General features: G+C 38.7%; 1 protein-coding gene across 2 annotated transcripts in view; it reads right to left on the bottom strand.

Moving 5' to 3' along the window:
- Positions 1-255: 255 nt before the first annotated feature.
- Positions 256-20,019, bottom strand: part of LOC136877001 (serine/threonine-protein kinase VRK1) — a 116,095-nt gene continuing 96,331 nt past the window's right edge. For both annotated transcript variants that reach the window (XM_067150785.2, XM_067150786.2), the window contains exons 7-8: positions 17,737-17,916; positions 256-3,058 (exon numbers count right to left, since the gene is read on the bottom strand). In XM_067150785.2, the coding sequence (XP_067006886.2) occupies positions 2,820-3,058; positions 17,737-17,916 (419 nt within the window). In that variant the 3' untranslated portion in view covers positions 256-2,819. The remainder of the gene's footprint in view (positions 3,059-17,736; positions 17,917-20,019) is intronic.

Genomic DNA, 20,019 nt, shown 5'->3' on the forward strand with positions numbered 1-20,019 from the left:
ACTGTTTTTAACTCGCTGCTTCATGACTCAAATCACGTAGCCAACGTGTTTAGTGGGTACTGAAAACACAACTATGACTCAATGAATATTTTCTGTAATGCAGGATATAGCTCACAGCTATAATTTGAAGAATGCTCTCTTAAGGCATCTTCCAATATTGAACTTTTATCATAACCTACATGTTTGAGAGTTTTTACAATGTATAAAGGCAGTTAAGTGAATATGAAGAGATGAAGGGAATAAAAACTCACGAAACAACTTTGAAAAGATTTATTTTGTCCATTTAATTTCACATTCACATTAATGAACGTGATGTACTTAGTCTGAAGGTCAGTAATACTGCAGGAAACAAGATTTCCAAGTTAAGAGCACAGATACTACATTAACTGCTCATGAAGGTGCTCCGCTCTGTGCTCAGGTTTCTTGACATTTCCACGGGAAGGAAATATTTAGATTAGTGAACCAGTAACCTGTGCACAATAAAAAAATCTGCTACATGAACTTTAAAAAATACGAACAAGATTTCACACAGAATCAAGAAAGATTTACTTTTCAAAATGATCTCAAATGTCATGATGCCATTTTCTGTTATAAGCTTACAGTATTGAAATCGAAGTGCAATAGGTTCCTTCAAATGGTTCCCAACAATTAACAGGTATCTACTCATGCCATTTTGTGAATTCTTAAAACATACATACAATTTAACACATTTAAGTACACATGAATACAAAAACATGTTGGGTACTGCACTGAAACACTTGACAAATAAAATGGCATAAATTAGAGTGTGTCCGAAACATACTTGAAGTATGGCACTGGGAATAACACAATCTATACACGTAACATAAAATACGTAAAATGTATGGAGTCCCAGAAGCTCTGTGGACAAAATACATCCAATAATCACAAGAGGAGCTAAAATATGCTTACTATATGGTTTATAGCTAAAATAGCCTCACTAAATGGTTTATAATACAGTAAAACTAACCTTTATTTATAAAAAGTTAATACTTAAACATGTGCTTTATAACCACTGTAGTATCTCGTTTTGTAATTAATGCCATTCCTCAACTAGAGTGTAATCCCACTAGTTCATCAAATGCTCTCCTTCACAACACAACAGTTCATTCTGTGCTCTAGAAATACAATTTAATAAACTAAGGAAGATTACCTAGACAATGTTGTCGATACTGAATGAAATCAACAAGAATCACACATACAATGATGATAAACTGAATTTGATCAATAAATACAGGTATGGAAGTAGTAACTATATCATGAAAGAAAAAAAATGAAAAAACAAGGTAACAGCTAATATATTCCACTATCTGTGATAAAAGAGATTACAAAAAACTGCTATAAAAAACTGAAATCTGTTTTCAGGGAAAAGTACATAAGACAAAAATGACAGTTGAACTGAGCATGAAATAAAAATCTACAAAACAGTAATTTTTAAACCACAAAATAACAATATTATTTAAAATGCTGTAGGTTACAGTTTCTTGGCTTTAGTAACTTCATCACAGTTCTCTTTACTATTTCTTATTTACTCTCATTCCTTTTCAATAATCATATCTTACAGTTCTTTTTAATATCTAGGACCAATGGCCATGTTTCGACCCATACTTCAATGAAACACTAGCATTGTTGAATTCTTACAAACTCTATTGTAGGAAAAATTAACTATTGCCAATTGCTAAGGAGATGGAAATATGAGTTGTGCAGGCCACATTAAAATACAAGGATAGAAGGCTTCGAAGCTAGAAATGGGTTGGCTTTAAACTGTAACAGTAGAAATACAAATACTGAACACAGTTGAGAAAAAATATTATATTATGGTTTTGCCATTTCAACAGAAGGCAGGTTTAGTCCTTTGAAAGGAATTATTAGATTGAAACAATCCTGTCGGAGAATAAAACGTGTAGCAATATATTAATTAGTACCAGACTAGTATGACACAAAGCAATTTGATAATATGTCCGACAAACAAAAGAACTGGCAATATACATATTTCAATGTCGCCAATACTTTGCTAAAAGATACTTATCAATGTGTGTTCTACTCAATGGTGCACAATATGCAAGTGAATGCATTATTTTCTTTTAATAAAAAGAAATGGTAAAACTGCAGCAATAAAAATGTCCTCTTTATTTCTGGTCATGCAAACTTTACCATCAAAATAGTTAATCCGAAAGGCATAATTATTATTTAAATGGTTTCTAGTATATTACATTTTCCATTTCCTTCAGTGTGAGTTTACTAGAAATCAAGTGGTTTATTTTATAACCAGATAATTTGAATTAGTTATGTGAAAAAGATGTGAGCCAGAGCACTATTATGATCAACTGGAGCAACAAATTAAACTGTAGAAGAAAAGTTAAATAGTATGTCAAAATACCACATTATTGGTACCGGTACGAAAGCCCAGGAAGAAAAAAATGTGTTATGTTTTCCCCCGAATTTTTGGGTTAGTGATATCTAATTGAATGAGTCAATTACCTGTTTTGTTTCCGACAAGAAACAGAGACAAAATCTTTTTAGGTATTTCACATTTAGTTGAAATAGTAAAAGCCATCTACCTGGAATAACAGCCATCATGTACAAAAAAAGTTCACACTGGAAGAAAAAATTCTGACAAAGCCACACAAGCAGACATGAAAAACAAATGCTGTTAACAATGGTATGTACAGATTAATCTCCTTCTACCCTATGTTGAATTAACTGGACAAACAGAGTAGAAGGAAATAACTTCAAAGTTCCTCACAATGAATGATTACAAATGTCCAAGATAACAAAAATATAGACACAGTTCACTTGTACTATTTCTTCAATTTCTTCTTCACTGCCAGTTTGTCATTACTTGACCCACTATGCCTTTTTGGACTTTCCTCTTCAGCACAGTTCTCAAAATTATTCAATGTTTTCTCTTGTTTGAAATCCAACTTACCAACACTCTTTCCTTTCAAACCTTCTCTAAAGACACCACGACAATATTCATAGTTGGGCTCTTCATTGTATGCCATACCAGCAACATACTTGATGTAAGTTCGCAATGCCACTGCAAGCAAAGAATATGTAAGTCAACAAACAAGTAAATGACAAATATAAGGGGAACTTGGTCTCAGTTATATTTCCCAAAAAGGTAGTTACTTGACAACTCAGCATAGAAAACTGTATAATTTATTCTATATCTTAATGTAGCAGCAGCAGCAGCACAATCCTACCTGAACTAACAATGACTACCCATCACATTCAAAACACTTTAATCACAGATGTCACTCCTCCTCCCTACCCCTTTCTAAAGGGCACCAACCATAATCTATATGACTGCTTCTTTTTTTTTTACAATCTGCTTATGGCGACAATGGGATGCGAAAGGGCTAGGAATGGGAAGGAAGCGACCGTGGCCTTAAGGTACAGCCCCAGCATTTGCCTGGTGTGAAAATGGGAAACCACGGAAAAACCATCTTCAGGGTTGCCGACAGTGGGGTTCAAACCCACTGTCCCCTGAATGCAAGGTGATAGCTATGTGATCCAAACTGCACAGCCACTTGTTTGGTATACTGATTGCTAACAATGTCAATAATTAGGGGGATTTTTCACACCATAAACAATGAAACTGTAGTTCATCTACTGTACTTTAGTGTCGTAATGTCTAACATTAATGACAAATGCAAAATGTTGTAATGGATTACTTCACAACAGGATCACTTTACTTAACCAAGATAGTGTAACTATGTAAATAATTACTGGAAATCAAATGCAGCCACAAATAAATACAAAGCAGCCATACTGATAATCAATCAATCAATCAATCAATCAATCAATCAATCAATCACCATTCATTTGCATTTGGAGTAGACGTGCAGGTAAGAGATTCCAATCTATGACAAAAATTTCTACAAAGGAAATTTTGTTCAATATTATTCAACTATTCAGTTAAAATAAATCGTTTTTTAATGAAAATTAGAACATATATCAAACCTTGTTTTGTTTATCTTCAGCTATCATCATCATCATCCATTAAGAATACAAGTGAAAATTAAATAGGTACAAAAACATTAAAAATAAATATTTGACACACAGACACAATAAAACCTTATAAAAATGTTGCTGTTTTTGGATCTAAAATGATGATAAAATGATGGCACTCTCTTAAACAGTAGCAGATTCGATGATGAAGAGCAAACATGGAGGCTAGAATGTTCTCTTAGTGTGGTGCCTGAAATGTGCCTACCAGAAACTCAGTGTGGTTTCAGGCCAAACAGAAGTACAATTGATATGATTTTCAATGCAAGGCAAGTGCAGGAAAAGTCTAGAGAGCAAAACCAACCCTTGTACATGGCTTTTATCGATCTTGTCAAGGCGTTTGATTCTGTTAATTGAGAAGCTCTATGGAGAATTCTAGCTCTGATCGGATGTCCAAACAAATATATACAGATACTCGGACTGCCACACGACGGCATGTTTGCTGCTGTTCTTTATAATACAAAACCAGGAGACCCTTTCCGTATTTCTACTGGAGTCAAGCAAGGTTGTGTAATTGCTCCAACATTGTTCCCACTGTTTTTTGGAATATTTCCAACACCTTGTGGATGATAAACTGCCATCAGGAGTAGAACTTCTGTATAGAACTGATGGAAATCTGTTTAATATTAACAGACTGCGAGCTAAGACCAAGGTGTCCTCAGTGTCAGTTATAGAGCTTCAGTACGCAGATGACAATGTTACTATACGCGCACTTTATCTTGAGCCCGGATCTTCATAGTAACGAATGGGAACTAGGGCTCAAGAAAAAGTGCGCGTACTATATCTTAGCCAACACAGGGGAAGATCTGCAATCAATCCTCAATGCTTTTAATCAAGCATATGAAAGTATCGGACTGGAAATTAATATTGATAAGACTAAGATCCTTTACCAGCCGGCGCCTAATTCCAATAAGAGAACTCCGACTATTACAATCAATGGCCAGTCTCTGCAAAACATAAATCATTTTCCTTACTTTGGAAGCCATCTCTCGACATGTGCAAACATTGATGCAGAAATCCAATATCGTTTAAGATGCGCTAGTGCGGCTTTCGGTCGTCTCCTAAGAAGAATGTTTGACAATCATGATATCAGTGTGAGAACCAAACTGTACGTTTACAATGCTGTTGTAATTCCTACTCTTATCTATGGTTGCGAGACCTGGACAACCTACAAGAGAAACCTAAAATGCCTGGAAAAATACCATCAACGATGCTTGCGGAGAATACTGAAAGTTAAATGGCAAGATCGTCGAACGAACATTAGCATCCTCGAGGAAGCCAACACTACAAGCATAGAGCCAAAGATAGTCAGGCATCAGCTACGCTGGGCTGGTCATATCGTCCGCATGCCAGATACACGCCTCCCAAAGAAAATCTTCTACTCCCAACTAAAGAATGGTCAGTGTAACCATGGAGGGCAACTTAAACGATATAAGGATGTTCTAAAGTATAATCTTAAAAGATGTCATATTGATACGATCAACTGGGAATCTACAGCCGAGGATAGGCCCAAATGGCGTAGCATTGTATACAATGGAGTTGAACATCTAGAAAAAAATATAGAAGATTAGAAGCTGAGAGGAGGAACCGCAGGAAAGAACGAGCGAATGCGAGGGATGGCATTCTTGCACAACCATCTGCTACAACTACTAGTGTGTGCTGTCACTGCAATAAAATCTGTGCATCCAGAATCAGACTGTTCAGCCATCTGAGACGACACAATATGTCCAAATGACATTGTATTTATATACTACACATTCGTTGACGAATAAATGCCTATGATGATGATGATGATGATGATGATGATGATAGTGTGGTAAATGTAACTGTCACTACAGAATATTGCTTGGTAAGTCATCAATAAGGAACAATAGTGTCAAAAACATTATTTGAATCACCCAAACAATTTTTCAGAACAACCGATTCTTTTCCTGCCTCAAAGCGTGTTCACTCACATGTTGTTGACATCTGTATTCCTTATCTGTTGTTTACCTAGTCTTTCCATAAATAATTTCAAAGAATTTGGAAATTATTCCAATCCCTCATTCCGCTTCCCATAAAAAAATATTTGCCCCAATTTGTCCCCTTGAATTCCAACTTTACCTTCAGATTGTGATCTATCCTACTATCCTACCTTAAACGAGAAACAAAATGCTATTTGGTCCAACTTCTACTCCACGGATGCCATAATGACGGAAGAGTGGAAGCAAGCAAATTACGAGCTACGGCACGTAATCACACATTACGCCACTCATGGATTTCACCACAGATTCTGCCAAACCAAAAACTTCCACCAGTCGAATGAAGACTGTATATGTAACCTGTGCAACGATCATTGTGAAAGATACCATGCACAAAACTGCAAAATGAGGACAACCTCAATAATAATAGCATTAGCATAGTTGACCATCTGTACAAAAATTGTTTTTCCACATTGTGCGCTTTTCATTTAATAATAATAATAATAATAATAATAATAATAATAATAATAATAATAAACACCATTCAAACTTATTCTTCTACTAATGTCTTTCCAGAACATTTCTCCACTGACAGCTCGGAACATATCACCTATAGATGTTGATTCCCATAGGGAACCTGACATATTTGTCCGGAATTAGTAAATTTATAATACCAATATAAATGGTCCATTACTGGACATTTTAAATTTTCCAGCTAACTCGTTCTTGGTTGCCAGCGTTTCACCCCAGTGTGCTAAGTTGCGTGTGCTGCGTTGTGACTTAAGTCATCGGTTATAAATTTCAATGTGTGTTCTTTAACTTAGTTTCTTCGATCTGTGTTCCGATCGTAACATCTGTGTGATCACCTGTGTCTTTGAACTATCGGTATGTCATGAAATTATGCTAAGTGCTGTACTCCTCGTGCGACTTTCCTTATCTTTGAACTGTTGATGTAAGTATCTGAGTTGAAGACAGCTGAGCGCTTCACCCACTGAGAGTTGTGCACACCTTACATCCTAGAGTTATCTTGTGTCGGGTTTTGTTTGCTATTCTTCAAGATGATGTAAATTGTAGTGTTGATTGTTGTACTAATTATCATGTTAAGTTTTTGGTGTGGAGTCTCAGCAAATCTTTCCGAAACATATGTCTTCGTAAATTTTCTGCAACACATTTTTATGTTAAAGTTCGTCATTTTTGGTCGTCTTTCGAGTGTTGTGCTTTGTAAATTTGGTGTTTTGGCTAATTATTTTCAAAATTTATATCTTCTCGCCTGCTGTGTTTTCTTTGGTATTATTCTTTGTGTGTGATCTTTTAAAATTACCTGTTAAGTCATCTTTTGGCTCAGTTTATATGTAAATTTCTGGTCATGGATATGTGTTGTGTTCGGTCTTCTACTGTACCTGGGTTCGTTTCCAAGTAGGTATGGGACTATTTGGGGCAGTTCCCAGCCAGTTACTAAATTCTCCAATCAGATTAGAGATTATGGGGTCTTTTAATCTATTTGAAAATGTTCCTGGTTCGTCTGTTGAGCGTTTCCATCGTGTCTGTAGCCTTGTCACGTTATTGTTATTTACCCGTGTATTCCTATACTTGCTAGAGAAGGTTCTATGAGGACTGGAATAGTCTCATAGGGTGAAACCTGCTCACCATATTTATAGACTAGCTCCAGCTGAGGCCATTTTGGAAAATTTTGACAGGTTACGGACCCTCATGACACTGAAATGGAAACACTCCCTCACTCCATATTCTGTTGAATAGGGTGAGGATATCCTTGACACATCTGTCACTTAAAAGCTTAAGCATTTGATTATGGATTTTGTCTGGACCAGGAGCCGTATCTCTGCATAGTGCGAATGCACTCCGCAACTCCCACTCCGTGAAGGGCACGTTGTAGGGATGTGAAGCACTAGAGGTGAAAGAGAGGTGGTGTGCCTCTGCTTTGCACTTAATTGGTAGAAATGCAGGGTCGTATCTCCCAGAGTTGGACGTATCTGCAAAATGTGACGTGATGTGGTCGGCAATGACTGAAGGAATCTTAACAAAATCTACATTAATGGAGATACCGGGGACTGAGGGCACATTCTGTACACCAATATTACGGCGCAGTTTTGTCCACACTTGTGATGACTGGCCACGCGCGCGCAGACGCTTAAACGTGATATGACTGGCTATCGTTGGATTCTGACGATAATGCTTAAAAGCCTGTTGGCGATCACGTATGGCTGCTGCAATTTCGTCCGTCTACCATGGGACCTGTTTCCGGCAACAAATACCGGACGAGGATAGAATTATTTCCTCTGCAGCAGTCAAAATTCCAACAGTAATGGAAGAAACGTGATCGTCTACAGACTCCAGCATTTCATCGGCCATTACTGCGTTTCGAATATTCTGGCCAATTTGCCCGCCGAAGTAACCAGCGCTTGGGTACTTCGGATTGTCTTAGATTCAAGACAGATAGACTTATTGGAAAGTGGTCACTATCACGGTCTCGGCGTCGAAGAGGTCGTTGTGTACTTCCCACCATAGTAGGGGAACTAGCGCACGGCTGCACAAAGTAACATCCAGGTGTGAGAATGTGCCATGTGCGCTGCTGAAATGTGTTGGTTCCATTGTATTAAGCACGCAAAGATCAAACAGGTTGATCCATCGCTAGAGTTTGTGATTTTTAGCATTTGCGATAAATGCGAAATACGCCGAAACTTTGTCAGTGTATGTGCCTTCATCTTATATGACCCGTACGGGTGGTTTTTAGCGATTTCGAATTCGCGATAAAATGCGAAATTGGTTCAAAATGCAAAATTATACAATTTACGCGAAATAGATGCGAAACTCTCAGTTTTATACAAAATAAACATATATTTTTAAAAACTATGCATTTTTCTTAAAAATAAGATATAAATGTTGTTATTTATTTCAGGAGAAATAATTATTACGGTGCCCATTGCGATCGTAAAGTGGTAACATGATTTGACTGACACTTCCGTCTTGGTGCACGGAACATCTATAAGTTCATTATCGCAGTTAGCTGGTCGGAGAGATTTATTCTCTTTGTTTTGCAGCCTAACCGATTGATGTCAGATGATACCTGAAGCTATTTTCTCTGTGTGAATAGTAACTCTGAGCTGAAATACGGAAAATAAAAAGCACCTCATTTCGCCGCTCGTTGTAAACAATCATGGCGGCATCCAAGCGCGGCATGGATGAGTTTATTCGTAACTGGCTTGAAAATAGTGATGTTGAAAGTGGAAAAGATTCTCTGGAGAGTGAAAATACTTCTTCTTCAAATGACAGTGATGAAAGTAATTCCGATTTCAGTTCCGAGATGATAGTGCCAATTGAAACTACGTGACAAAACCAGAATGCAACAAGAGCGAGTGAGAAGTCTAGTTTTCCTTTTTTTTTTTTTTTTACGTCGCACCGACACAGATAGGTCTTACGGCGACGATGGGACAGGAAAGGCCTAGGAATGGGAAGGAAGCGGCCATGGCCTTAATTACGATACAGTCCCAGCACTTGCCTGGTGTGAAAATGGGAAACCACGGAAAATCATCTTCAGGGCTGCCGACAGTGGGGTTCGAACCCGCTATCTCCTGGATGCGAGCTCACAGCTGCGCGCTCCTAACCGCAAGGCCAACTCGCCCGTTGAGAAGTCTAGTAAAATGATACTTGGAATTATGATCTTGTTGACAATAAGACTCTTTCTGTAACGTGTAAACCAGTTTTTGAAATTCACTCTATAGTGAGGAGGGGGTTGGGTAATAATCCGAAAGAAATGGACTTAGGGAATGAATTTCTAACCCCACAGTTCTGGGATCACGTTACTGAGGAAACCAATACCTATGCCCCTACATTTCTTGCTAATTGATCTGCTTCCCTTGAAACCAGTAATACGAACAAAAACATTGGTTTCCTGTTACTATAGACGAGCTAAAAGCTCACTTTGCTTTGTGTATTCTTATGTAGCCTATGTGATTAATCAAATTTATGTTAAAGTGAAGAAAAATAAATAGTATGTAAGGGAATATTTCCTTTCACAAGTAATGGCAGGCCAAACGGTTAAATCATTCAATGTGTGGAATTTCTTTCACTGGCTAAAGAGCACTGCAAAGACCAGTCAGTCAAACAGCAAATACACTTTCAAGCACCACGTTCATTCTCTTTGTGTGTTGACCCTTGATCTTAGTCGGTTATTCTTGACATTGGTGTTGAGTAGTAGTTCTGTTTAAAAGTACGGTAGCGATTTCTTTTATTGTCTGTTAGCCATGGGTAGAAGCGAAGTGACGATCAAACAGCATGCCGAAAGTCACAAATCGGGACTTTATGTAAGGATACAGATGGCCTATATTGATGTGCTGACTCTGCAATCAAAAACTTGAAGAAAAAAATGTTTTGCAAGCTTTCCTTTGCCTTGGCTGCACTTCTGTGCATTTGGGCCTCTACGGACAGTGTCGATGTAGAGTTTTCTTTTAGCAAGTACAACATAATTGTAACTGATAGGCGGTCTCAAATGAAGGAGGACACCTTTTAAATAATTGGCATGTTGTACTTAAATCACCATTGAAATTCCTCTTCCTTGTAGGTGTGTTGTACTGTGATAAATAAATACGTTCAGAATAGTATTTTTCACTTTGAAATTATGTTTGTAAATTTGAAAATAAGCATATTCCTGTGTGTTCGTTAATACTTCTTGCAGTCTTATGTTGATATTTGTCTTATTTTCCATAGTGAATTCAAAACTGCATGACGAGCAATGTGTGATTAAACAGTATGATTTTACTCCCAACTGTTGTGTGTGCAATTTAGCAAATTATGCCTATTTTTAACCAATTTGCTACAAAATGCTAAATTTGATTAGTTTAGATGCTACAAAACGCTAAATTTGAAAATCAAAACGCTAAATCACTGATTTTTAAATGCTATAAACCACGAACTCTATCCATCGCCCAAGCATCTTCCCCCCTAGCACAGGAAGACGGAGAACCCCATAGTGTGTTACGGCCGTTCACGTCTCCCAGCATGAGAAATGAGGAGGCAACTGAGCGATCAAATCTTGTAGTGTACGTATTTCAAGACTGTAGTCCGGTGGAAAGTACACGCTGCACACCGTTGTTACTACTGGCAATGGAGTGCAAACTGCAACTGCATCTAGCCGAGTACAGAGCGGTATTCATTGTTGTGAATGCTGATGATGACAAAAAGGATACCGACAATGACGGCGGAACCTGCCATGTAATGGGCCGAACGAAGGTTAAAAAAATGCTCTGAATTTGAAGCTTTACCTATCCACACAATGGCACTATTGCAGTGGAACTGCAGTAGTTATCACTGTCCTTAGCTGAGTTACGTCAGTTGATATCCTTCTATGCGGCCTCCATAGTCTGTCTACAGGAATCTCGTTTGAGACCTGGACACGACACAACTATGAGAGGATATAGTCTTTATTCCGAAGACAGAGTAGCTGTGGATGGCGCAGCACTCCGATATTTTCAGATTTCAAAAATGTCATGAGCACCAGTGCAGATCCGTAAGCCAGTTCAATACACGAGTGAGCTGAAAAGAAGCTTCGCTGGTGACCTCGGTGGGAATGAACGTGTGTGTAGGTCGTTGGCATCTGCCGTTGTCAGCGCCTTCATTGATCAGCATTCTTCTTTCTTTCTGAACTAGTTTTTGTCCACGTTTCACTTCCATACAGTGCCACGCTTCAAACAAAAGTCTTCAAAAACATCTTTCCAATTCCTATATCAATGTTCGAAGTGGGCAAATTTCTTTCCTTAAAAAAGGACTTCCTTGCTTGCACTAGTCTGCTTTTTATGTCCTCCTTACTTCTGCCATCGTTAGTTATTTTACTACCCAAGTAACAATATTCATCTACTACCTTTAATAATTCACTTTGTAATCAAATATTTCCTGCATCTCCTGACTTCCTTCAACCTCATTCCATTACTTTTGTTTTGAACTTATTTATTTTAATCTTGTACTCCTTACCCAAGAATGTCCATACTATTCAATAATTTCTCCAGATCTTCTGCAGTTTCAGACAAAATAACAATATCATCAGCAAATCTCAGGGTTGATTTTCTCTCCTTGGAGTGTGATTCCCTACTCAAATTCCTCTTTGATTTTCTTTACTGCCTGTTCTATATAACCACTGAAAAGGAGCCCGGGGGGGGGAGATGACGACAAACTGCAACCTTGCCTCACTCCTTCATGGATTACTGCTTCTCCCTCGACTCTTATCATCACGTTGTTGTCAGTTAGTGGACAGACTTAATTAAGGAGAAGGGCTGGAGAGCAATTCATGTTAAATTACTGTAGACGTTTCACAATCCAGAAGACTAACCCATGGTTGTTTATGGAACTGAATAGCTGGACTTCCAGGTTGTTGTTGAACAAACTTCAGAAGTGATGTTCTACAGGGACTAAAGTTTAAGATTTCAGACTTTTGTTCACAGGCTGAGGAAATCCCTGAGTGAGTGCCGTATGGCTTGTGTCAAGGCTGGAGTGATAAGTAGTGTTGACAGCTGAGGCAGCAGATGCTTAGCTCTATTGCTCAGTTCATTAGTAACAAGTGAACATTTAAGGCATGTTGTAAGGTTAAGTACACTACAGTGCAGAGAATATTTTTGATTGAATGTTATTTGTACAAGAAGAAGAAGAAGCCAGTTAAAAAGTGCCTTTAAAAATTCCGTGCACCATTTCCTGCTTATACAGTAACATCAAAACGTTACATGCATCAATTCGTTTGCAAGTGCCATAGAACATTGGTTCCGTAACTAATAAGAAAAAAATAGCAAAGGTGAACAGTTCTCCCACAGCAGAGGTTAGAAAATATACAGGTTAGACTGCAAGTAAGTCCACGTAAGTCACTTAGGAGAGCAGCGCAGGAAAATGGCATTTCACATTCATCAGCATATAATACAACAAAATTATTAAATATAAATAATCCTACCGGACTCGTTTAGCCCTTAACACACATAGCCTAGACTTCATTGCAAGAATAAGATTTTACAGTTAGCTAATGAATAGTGTCCGGCCCCGCGGTCTAAGGATAGTGTGCCTGCCTCTAATCTGGAGGCCCTGGAATTGATTTCTGGTGAGGTCAAGGATATTTACTTGGTCCTGAAGCTTGGTTCGAGGTTCACTCATATGTTAATACAATCTGATGGAAAGATGGCGACCTTGGTCTAGAAAATCAAGAATAACGACCGAGAGGATTCGTCGCATTGGCCATGCGTCACCTTGTAATCTGCAGACTTTTGGACTGAGCTGCGGTCGCCTGGTAGGCCAAAGCCCATCAGGGCTCTAGTGCCATGGGACTTATGTTTAATGAATAGTGACACAACGGTAACATGGATTAAAACTTTACTTTTATGAGTGACGAAGCATGGTTTCATTTGACTGCATATGCCAATTCACAGAACAATAGGATCTGGGATACAGGGAACCTGCACATTTTACAGCACAATGTGGAAATGGGGGTATGCTATGTTATTAGTGCCTGATGAATTATCAGTCCAATGGTTTTTCAGGACATGATGTTACTTCCGACCGCTATATTTACAACATTCTTGAACCATTTTTTGCTGAACTGACTGAAGAAAACAAAGTAGGCTCTTTCCACCAGGATGGTGCAAGGGTCCATATGGCACATAACTCTGTGCGACAGTTGCAGGAAGTGTTTGATGATCAGATCATCAGTAAAGGTCTATCTATGTTCACTTCATTTGCCTAATTTAAGCACATACGACTTTTAGTTACGGGCAAATCTCAAAGGAAAACTTCACAGGAATAATTCTCGAACTCCAGAAGAATTAAATTTGAAATTAGGAACACTGTGCATTCCATCAGGGCCCATGAACTGCAAAGTGTGTTTTAAAATCTCCTTACAAGATGTGAAGCCATCGCAGCTCAAGGAGATCACTTTGAACATTTGCTGTAAATACTGATGAGTTCAGTTTTATGTATGAGTTTATTTATTTGTTCTGACAAGGGAGTCATCACAACATGCGATCACAATTGCAGGTGATTTGTGGTTTGTATGAACATGTTTGAGGTGCTGATTACAACAATGTATAACTTAAGTGCCATCGCCAATTACACTAATAATAATAATAATAATAATAATAATAATAATAATAATTATTATTATTATTATCATATGGCCTCAGCTACCGTTTGCAGACATTTCGATTTGACGCCATCTGGCTGTCTGCTCGTCAATTTTGACATTCCGTTTTTACTCTAGGTCCGCTAGATGGCGGACAGAGTAAACCGGATCTCTCTTGGGCGTCTATGGCTGAGATTTAATTAATTTTGTCGGGTAAATACCAAATGTATCACCAGAGATCTTTTACATGCCGACATCGTACGACATGGAGTGTCGAATGGACTTTTTTCCACCCTTCAAAAATCCGACTACCTCTGCCGGGTTTGAACCCGCTATCTTGGGATCCGAAGGCCGACACTCTACCACGGATCCACAGTTAAGTTACAGTTAAGTTACAGATTCGCTATTCCGCTCAAAGTAGACCATATCTAATATGATATTGTGGCTTTAGTAAATTTAGACACCATAAACGTTTCCATAGCTACTTTAGTTATTGTACGTGTATGCTATGGTAGACACATGCCACGCCGTGTCCAAGGTCACACGACACAGTTGCCGATGCGACATCCAGGGGAACCAGACAGACATTCTGCATAAGAGCAAGGAAGCTGGTATAACAGGGACCTCCATCTGAGTTGTATCTGCTTCGACCGTTCATAATGTTCCTTCTGTTTGTGGTGTTTCCAATTTCGTAGCGAGCCACCATCACCGTAATCGTGTGATAATGAGTCCTGCCAATATAGTGAGTATAATTGTTAGCCATTACAAACACAAACGAAGATCCAGAGAAATTACAGTAAGTGAGAGAAATGCAGCTGCATTGATAATCAATGTGACAGACGAAACAGTGGCAAACAATGGTAATAATATATATCAAGAAAATACAATAGACTATATTGAAGAATATGAATACACAGAGGAAGACATATCTGATTGTGAAAACATTATAGACGATCCAGAACCTGGCTGTGAGGAAGAGTCGTTAATAAAAAGTTATGGAAGCCAGTCGTCTGCGTATCTGCCAAGCTGACCGGAGAGGAAGAGGTGGGGTGCTGTATCTTTTGAAAAGACAAAGGAGATAATTTCATTCCAAGATTCTGGGTAAACCAAACGATTAAACTTCAATACAGTACAGAAACGATATCGTATGGTGCAAGATTTACATCATCTACGATATTTACGTCACAAAGTACGAAAAGGGGAGCTAGGCCAGTGTTCAAAACTTCCCCTGCTTCACGATTATGTACCTTAAAAATTCAAGGTGGCGAGAACTGTTCTAGGCGCTAATGTTCACGACAGGGATATTTGTGCTTGGGGTTTAGAAAAGGCTTGAGAAATATGACTGAATCGATTCACTGGATCTATCCACGGATGGGTTGCACGGTTTGAACAGAGACACCATCTTGGTTCACGGGAAATAACAAAATGTGTAACCACTCAAGCCTGGAATGCAGATGGCGACGTGAAGGAACAATGTGACGAGTTTTGCAAAGAGGTAATGTCCTTAATGAATACCATGGAACGTATACAGATTTATAATACCGATCAAAGTGGTATACGAAAAGAACTTCACTCATCACGATCCCTGCATTACAAGGGACAGAAGTCAGTAAGAAGTTCGGTGCGGAGTGATCACGCAACAACTCATTCTTACACCATCCAACCCATTACTTCGGCAAGTGGATACGTGTTTCCCACGTTGCTGGTTATATACCAGGAACCTAATGGTCAGTTTGGAGTGAGAGTAGTGCAACACATGCTGAAACCACAACATCTGGTTCAAGTTGCTTCAAAGTCCGGCCCAATCACGAAACAAATCATGATGCAATTATTTCAAGATGTCTACTTCCCATATGCAGCACAGGAGTCTCTTCATCTGGTTGATTCCCTCGGGACATATTGTGAAAGAACACACATCGATGCTATCTGACCTCAAAATAGGGTGTATACATTTAAAGTTAAAAACTTCATGATCGTTCCGTATTGAATAGAGAAATAAGAAGATGTACAATATTAGAAGGATCCACCTTTCAATACTTCGTTGTAAGTTGAACTAAAAAGAAGTCACAACTTGTTTATTGGGACCGGTTTCGACACATTACAAGTGTCATCATCAGCCAAATAGTAAAGTAGGGCGAGATATAAAGATCTTAAAACAACTAATACATTGAACACAGGCAAAAAAACTAACACTGATTCATATCGTAGCAATTCAGACCAGAGAGGTTTCAATCATCACCCGAATGTATTTTTGATGTTCAAAAGCCGTGTGACTCAGAAGACTGCTTATTGGTAGCATTCATGAAGTGTTCCTACTGTGATAAGCAACTCTGTTTTCTGCACTTTATACTCTGTGGACATGCTCATCCTCGTAATATTTTGCCAAGAGCTACCAGCAACCCATATTTTGAACTCGGTGCCTGAACATGCGCATGATTGTAAAGTGCAGTGTAATTGTCGATGGCACATATTGTGTGCATATTTGTAATGAACATGTAAAACAGTTAAATACAAACCAGAAAGTTTTTGCAATTGCGAGTGCAAGTTGTGCTAACTCCCTTGTGAGCATGTGTATAGCTGGTGAGTATAGTTTCATTTAGTTTCTATAGGCATAATCATGCCAGTTCTTTGAAATGACTACGTCCACTCACCAGTGCGTGCACTGTGCTCGCTGTCACTGCTTCTCTGCACTCCTATGCCTTAGTACTCTGCTATGCAGTCTTAAAATATATACTCTGTATTAAATAGCCCTTTAAGCATTTTAATATTCTTTTCTTTATCCTGAAATCGTCCGGCCTCATCGTTATGTTAAGGTGACTAACCTGAATCAATCCTTTCATAAATGATAATTGTTGTAACAGAACCTGTCATCAGATTGATTTGATTCTTTTGAATTGAGAAACTTGGTTTATTCGAGCCTTTAATTTCAAGTAGGAATGTCTTCCTTGATACCCGATAGTCATGTCAGCAAGTGACAAAGAGCCGTTAAGTATACCCGAGATGCAAGAGTCTACAATTTCATGCTGACAACCTAGAAGACGTCATTATTATGCTGTGTGACTATCATCAAAGGGTTCAGTATGTTGATAAAATTGTGAAGAAGGTAAATAAATGTTTTGATAAAAATGAATTCTACACAGTATAGTAGCAATAACTTATTAGTATTACATCAGCCACTTATGAATCAGGCAAATAACTAAAAATCCACAGCCTGTTCAGTCATTCGACTGGGTCAGGAATGGAATGAATGAAGCCTCCATCTAGTGGCGAGGATAGGAAATGTGCAGGCTGCCGAAGCCTGTCGCACTCCTATGGGGCAATGATAAATGACTGATAGATGAAATGATATGTTAATGCAGAATGTTACTGGAATGAAATATGACAGGGAAAACCGGAGTACCTGGAGAAAAACCTGTCCTGCCTCCGCTTTGTCCTACACAAATCTCACACGGAGTGACCGGGATTTGAACCATTGTATCCAGTGGTGAGAGGCCGGCAGGCTGCCGCCTGAGCCACGGAGGCTTCAGTCAAATAACTAAACCACATAAATTATTTTATTCACAGGTTCAAGGGACTTTGAATTTATTTCAAGGACAGTACAGAATAAAGGGATTGGGAAAGGATTACCTATGTACTTGCCTGGTGGTGTCTGCTTGCCAAAGCACCACTGTAGAAGGGCTGGAATATCTGCCATATATCTGACCTTCTCTTCCTGAACTAGTTTATTATCTGGGACATGCTTTTCCCAGGGAAGCTTTGACGCTACCCAATGTAGCATGTTATACGCCAGGATCTCCAGGTCACCACGTCTCGTGGGCACTTTGGAAACACAAGAAACAATCATTAACCTTCTAGAAATCAATACATTCAATACAGATAAGCTGTTTTAGAAAAACTGAAAAACAAGTAACAAGGGACATGAAAATATTTCTTTTGGGATAATAAAAATTTAAAAGAAGTACCTAGATTTGAAACTAATGCTAATTTTCATGTTTTTAATATGACTCTGTGCATTTGTAGCACTCCACTGATGAGGTAGCACATAATGTGATGCATCTATTACTTAATTGTGATTCCGATCTTATCTCATCTCGGGAAGAAAAGACACCTTGGCTCATCAATCTCATAATTTTGCAATATGACAGTAATTTAATAGTTTGCATTCTTAAAAGGATTGTAATTAGAAGAGTGCATTGAACCTGCAATGAGTCTCAACATGGTTGCCCACCCACAGTCACAGCCTGCCTAACTGAGAAAGTTAAAATAAAAACACCGGGCTTGTTGGCCGTGCGCGTAGAGGTGCGCGGCTGTGAGCTTGCATCTGGGAGATAGTAGGTTCGAATCCCACTATCGGCAGCCCTGAAGATGGTTTTCCGTGGTTTCCCATTTTCACACCAGGCAAATGCTGGGGCTGTACCTTAATTAAGGCCACGGCCGCTTCCTTCCAACTCCTAGGCCTTTCCTATCCCATCGTCGCCATAAGACCTACCTGTGTCGGTGCGACGTAAAGCAACTAGCAAAAAATAAAAAATAAAATATTTAAAAAAATCTGACGTGGGCTCTAATAGCTATTTTGATTTTACGGTGCTCTGACACAGATAGGTCTTATGGCGACGATGGGATAGGAAAGGCCTAGGAATAGAAAAGGAAGTGGCCTTAATTAAGGTACAACCCCAGTATTTGCCTGGTGTGAAAATGGGAAACCACAGAAAACCATCTTCAGGGCTGCCGACAGTGGGATTCGAACCAACCGTATGACCAACTCACCCGGTATACTGTAATATCAAGCAGATTAGATCATTAAATGATGGACATATCACAAGGTTGAGGTATAAATTAATGGAAACAGACTAACAGAATTAAATTTTAAACTGTTATAGAAGCATTTGAAAGATTTATAGTTAAAAATAAGCTCTTTCCTGCATATAAACTGTCCCAAACAAAGTAAGACAGTAAATAAGACATAAAATACAACAAGTAAACAAGGGTTTAAGTGGTGCACTCCCTATCCTTCAGCCATTAGGAAACTAATGAAATGAAACGGCATATGGCTTTTAGTGCTGGGAGTGTCCAAGGATATGTTCGCCCGGAGGCGACCTGTGTGTCATGATAAGCATGAAATGGTGAAGAAGACGACACATACACACAGCCCCCGTGCCAGGGTAATTAACCAATGATGGTTAAAATTCCAGACCCTGCTGGGAATCAAACCCGCGACCCCTGTGACCACAGGCCAGCACGCTAACTATTTAGCCATGGAGCCGGAAAGGAAACTAAAGATTACCTTTTATAAGAAATCTAAGAATGATAGTTCAGAAGATAAGTAAAGGTACAAAAATGTAAAGCAAATATACAGGAGGGAAATTAAATTAACAAAAGTTAGGGCCAATGAAAAACTATATTAGAAACTCTAAAAATAAGTGTAAAGCTGCCTGGGAAGTTATAAATAAGGAAATAGACAGTAAGGTAAGAAAATAACTTGTATCCATTGAACCAGAAGGTACAGTACCATAATAATCTTCTGCACTCACAATATCTTCAAAGCTCCCAGTGTCTTACAATTCAGTTGAGAAGTTGTCATTGTTAACATTAGTGTTGGGATACTGAACGTTGGCGCCTACTGGATGCCATGCGACCTAAACATTCTGTGTTTTTAGTATGGCCGGTAACCGTCAGTTTTTCAATTTAAACAATCCTAGTGATGAAATTAATGCACAGTTTACTTACTGATGATAATTTTGACGACGAGCAACAGAATGAAGAGGACAGTGATACTGATGCTGAAGACCTTACGGCTGAGAGCAGAGAAGACAACTCCGATACTGAGGAAAGTGGAGCGTAAGATGAACCTCTTCTCAGGGACATCCTGTTTTATGCAGGGAAGGATGGAAACACAAAATGGGGTAAGCACCTTGAATCTAA

This window comes from Anabrus simplex, chromosome 7 (assembly GCF_040414725.1).
Source record: "Anabrus simplex isolate iqAnaSimp1 chromosome 7, ASM4041472v1, whole genome shotgun sequence".
Lineage (NCBI taxonomy): Eukaryota > Metazoa > Arthropoda > Insecta > Orthoptera > Tettigoniidae > Anabrus > Anabrus simplex.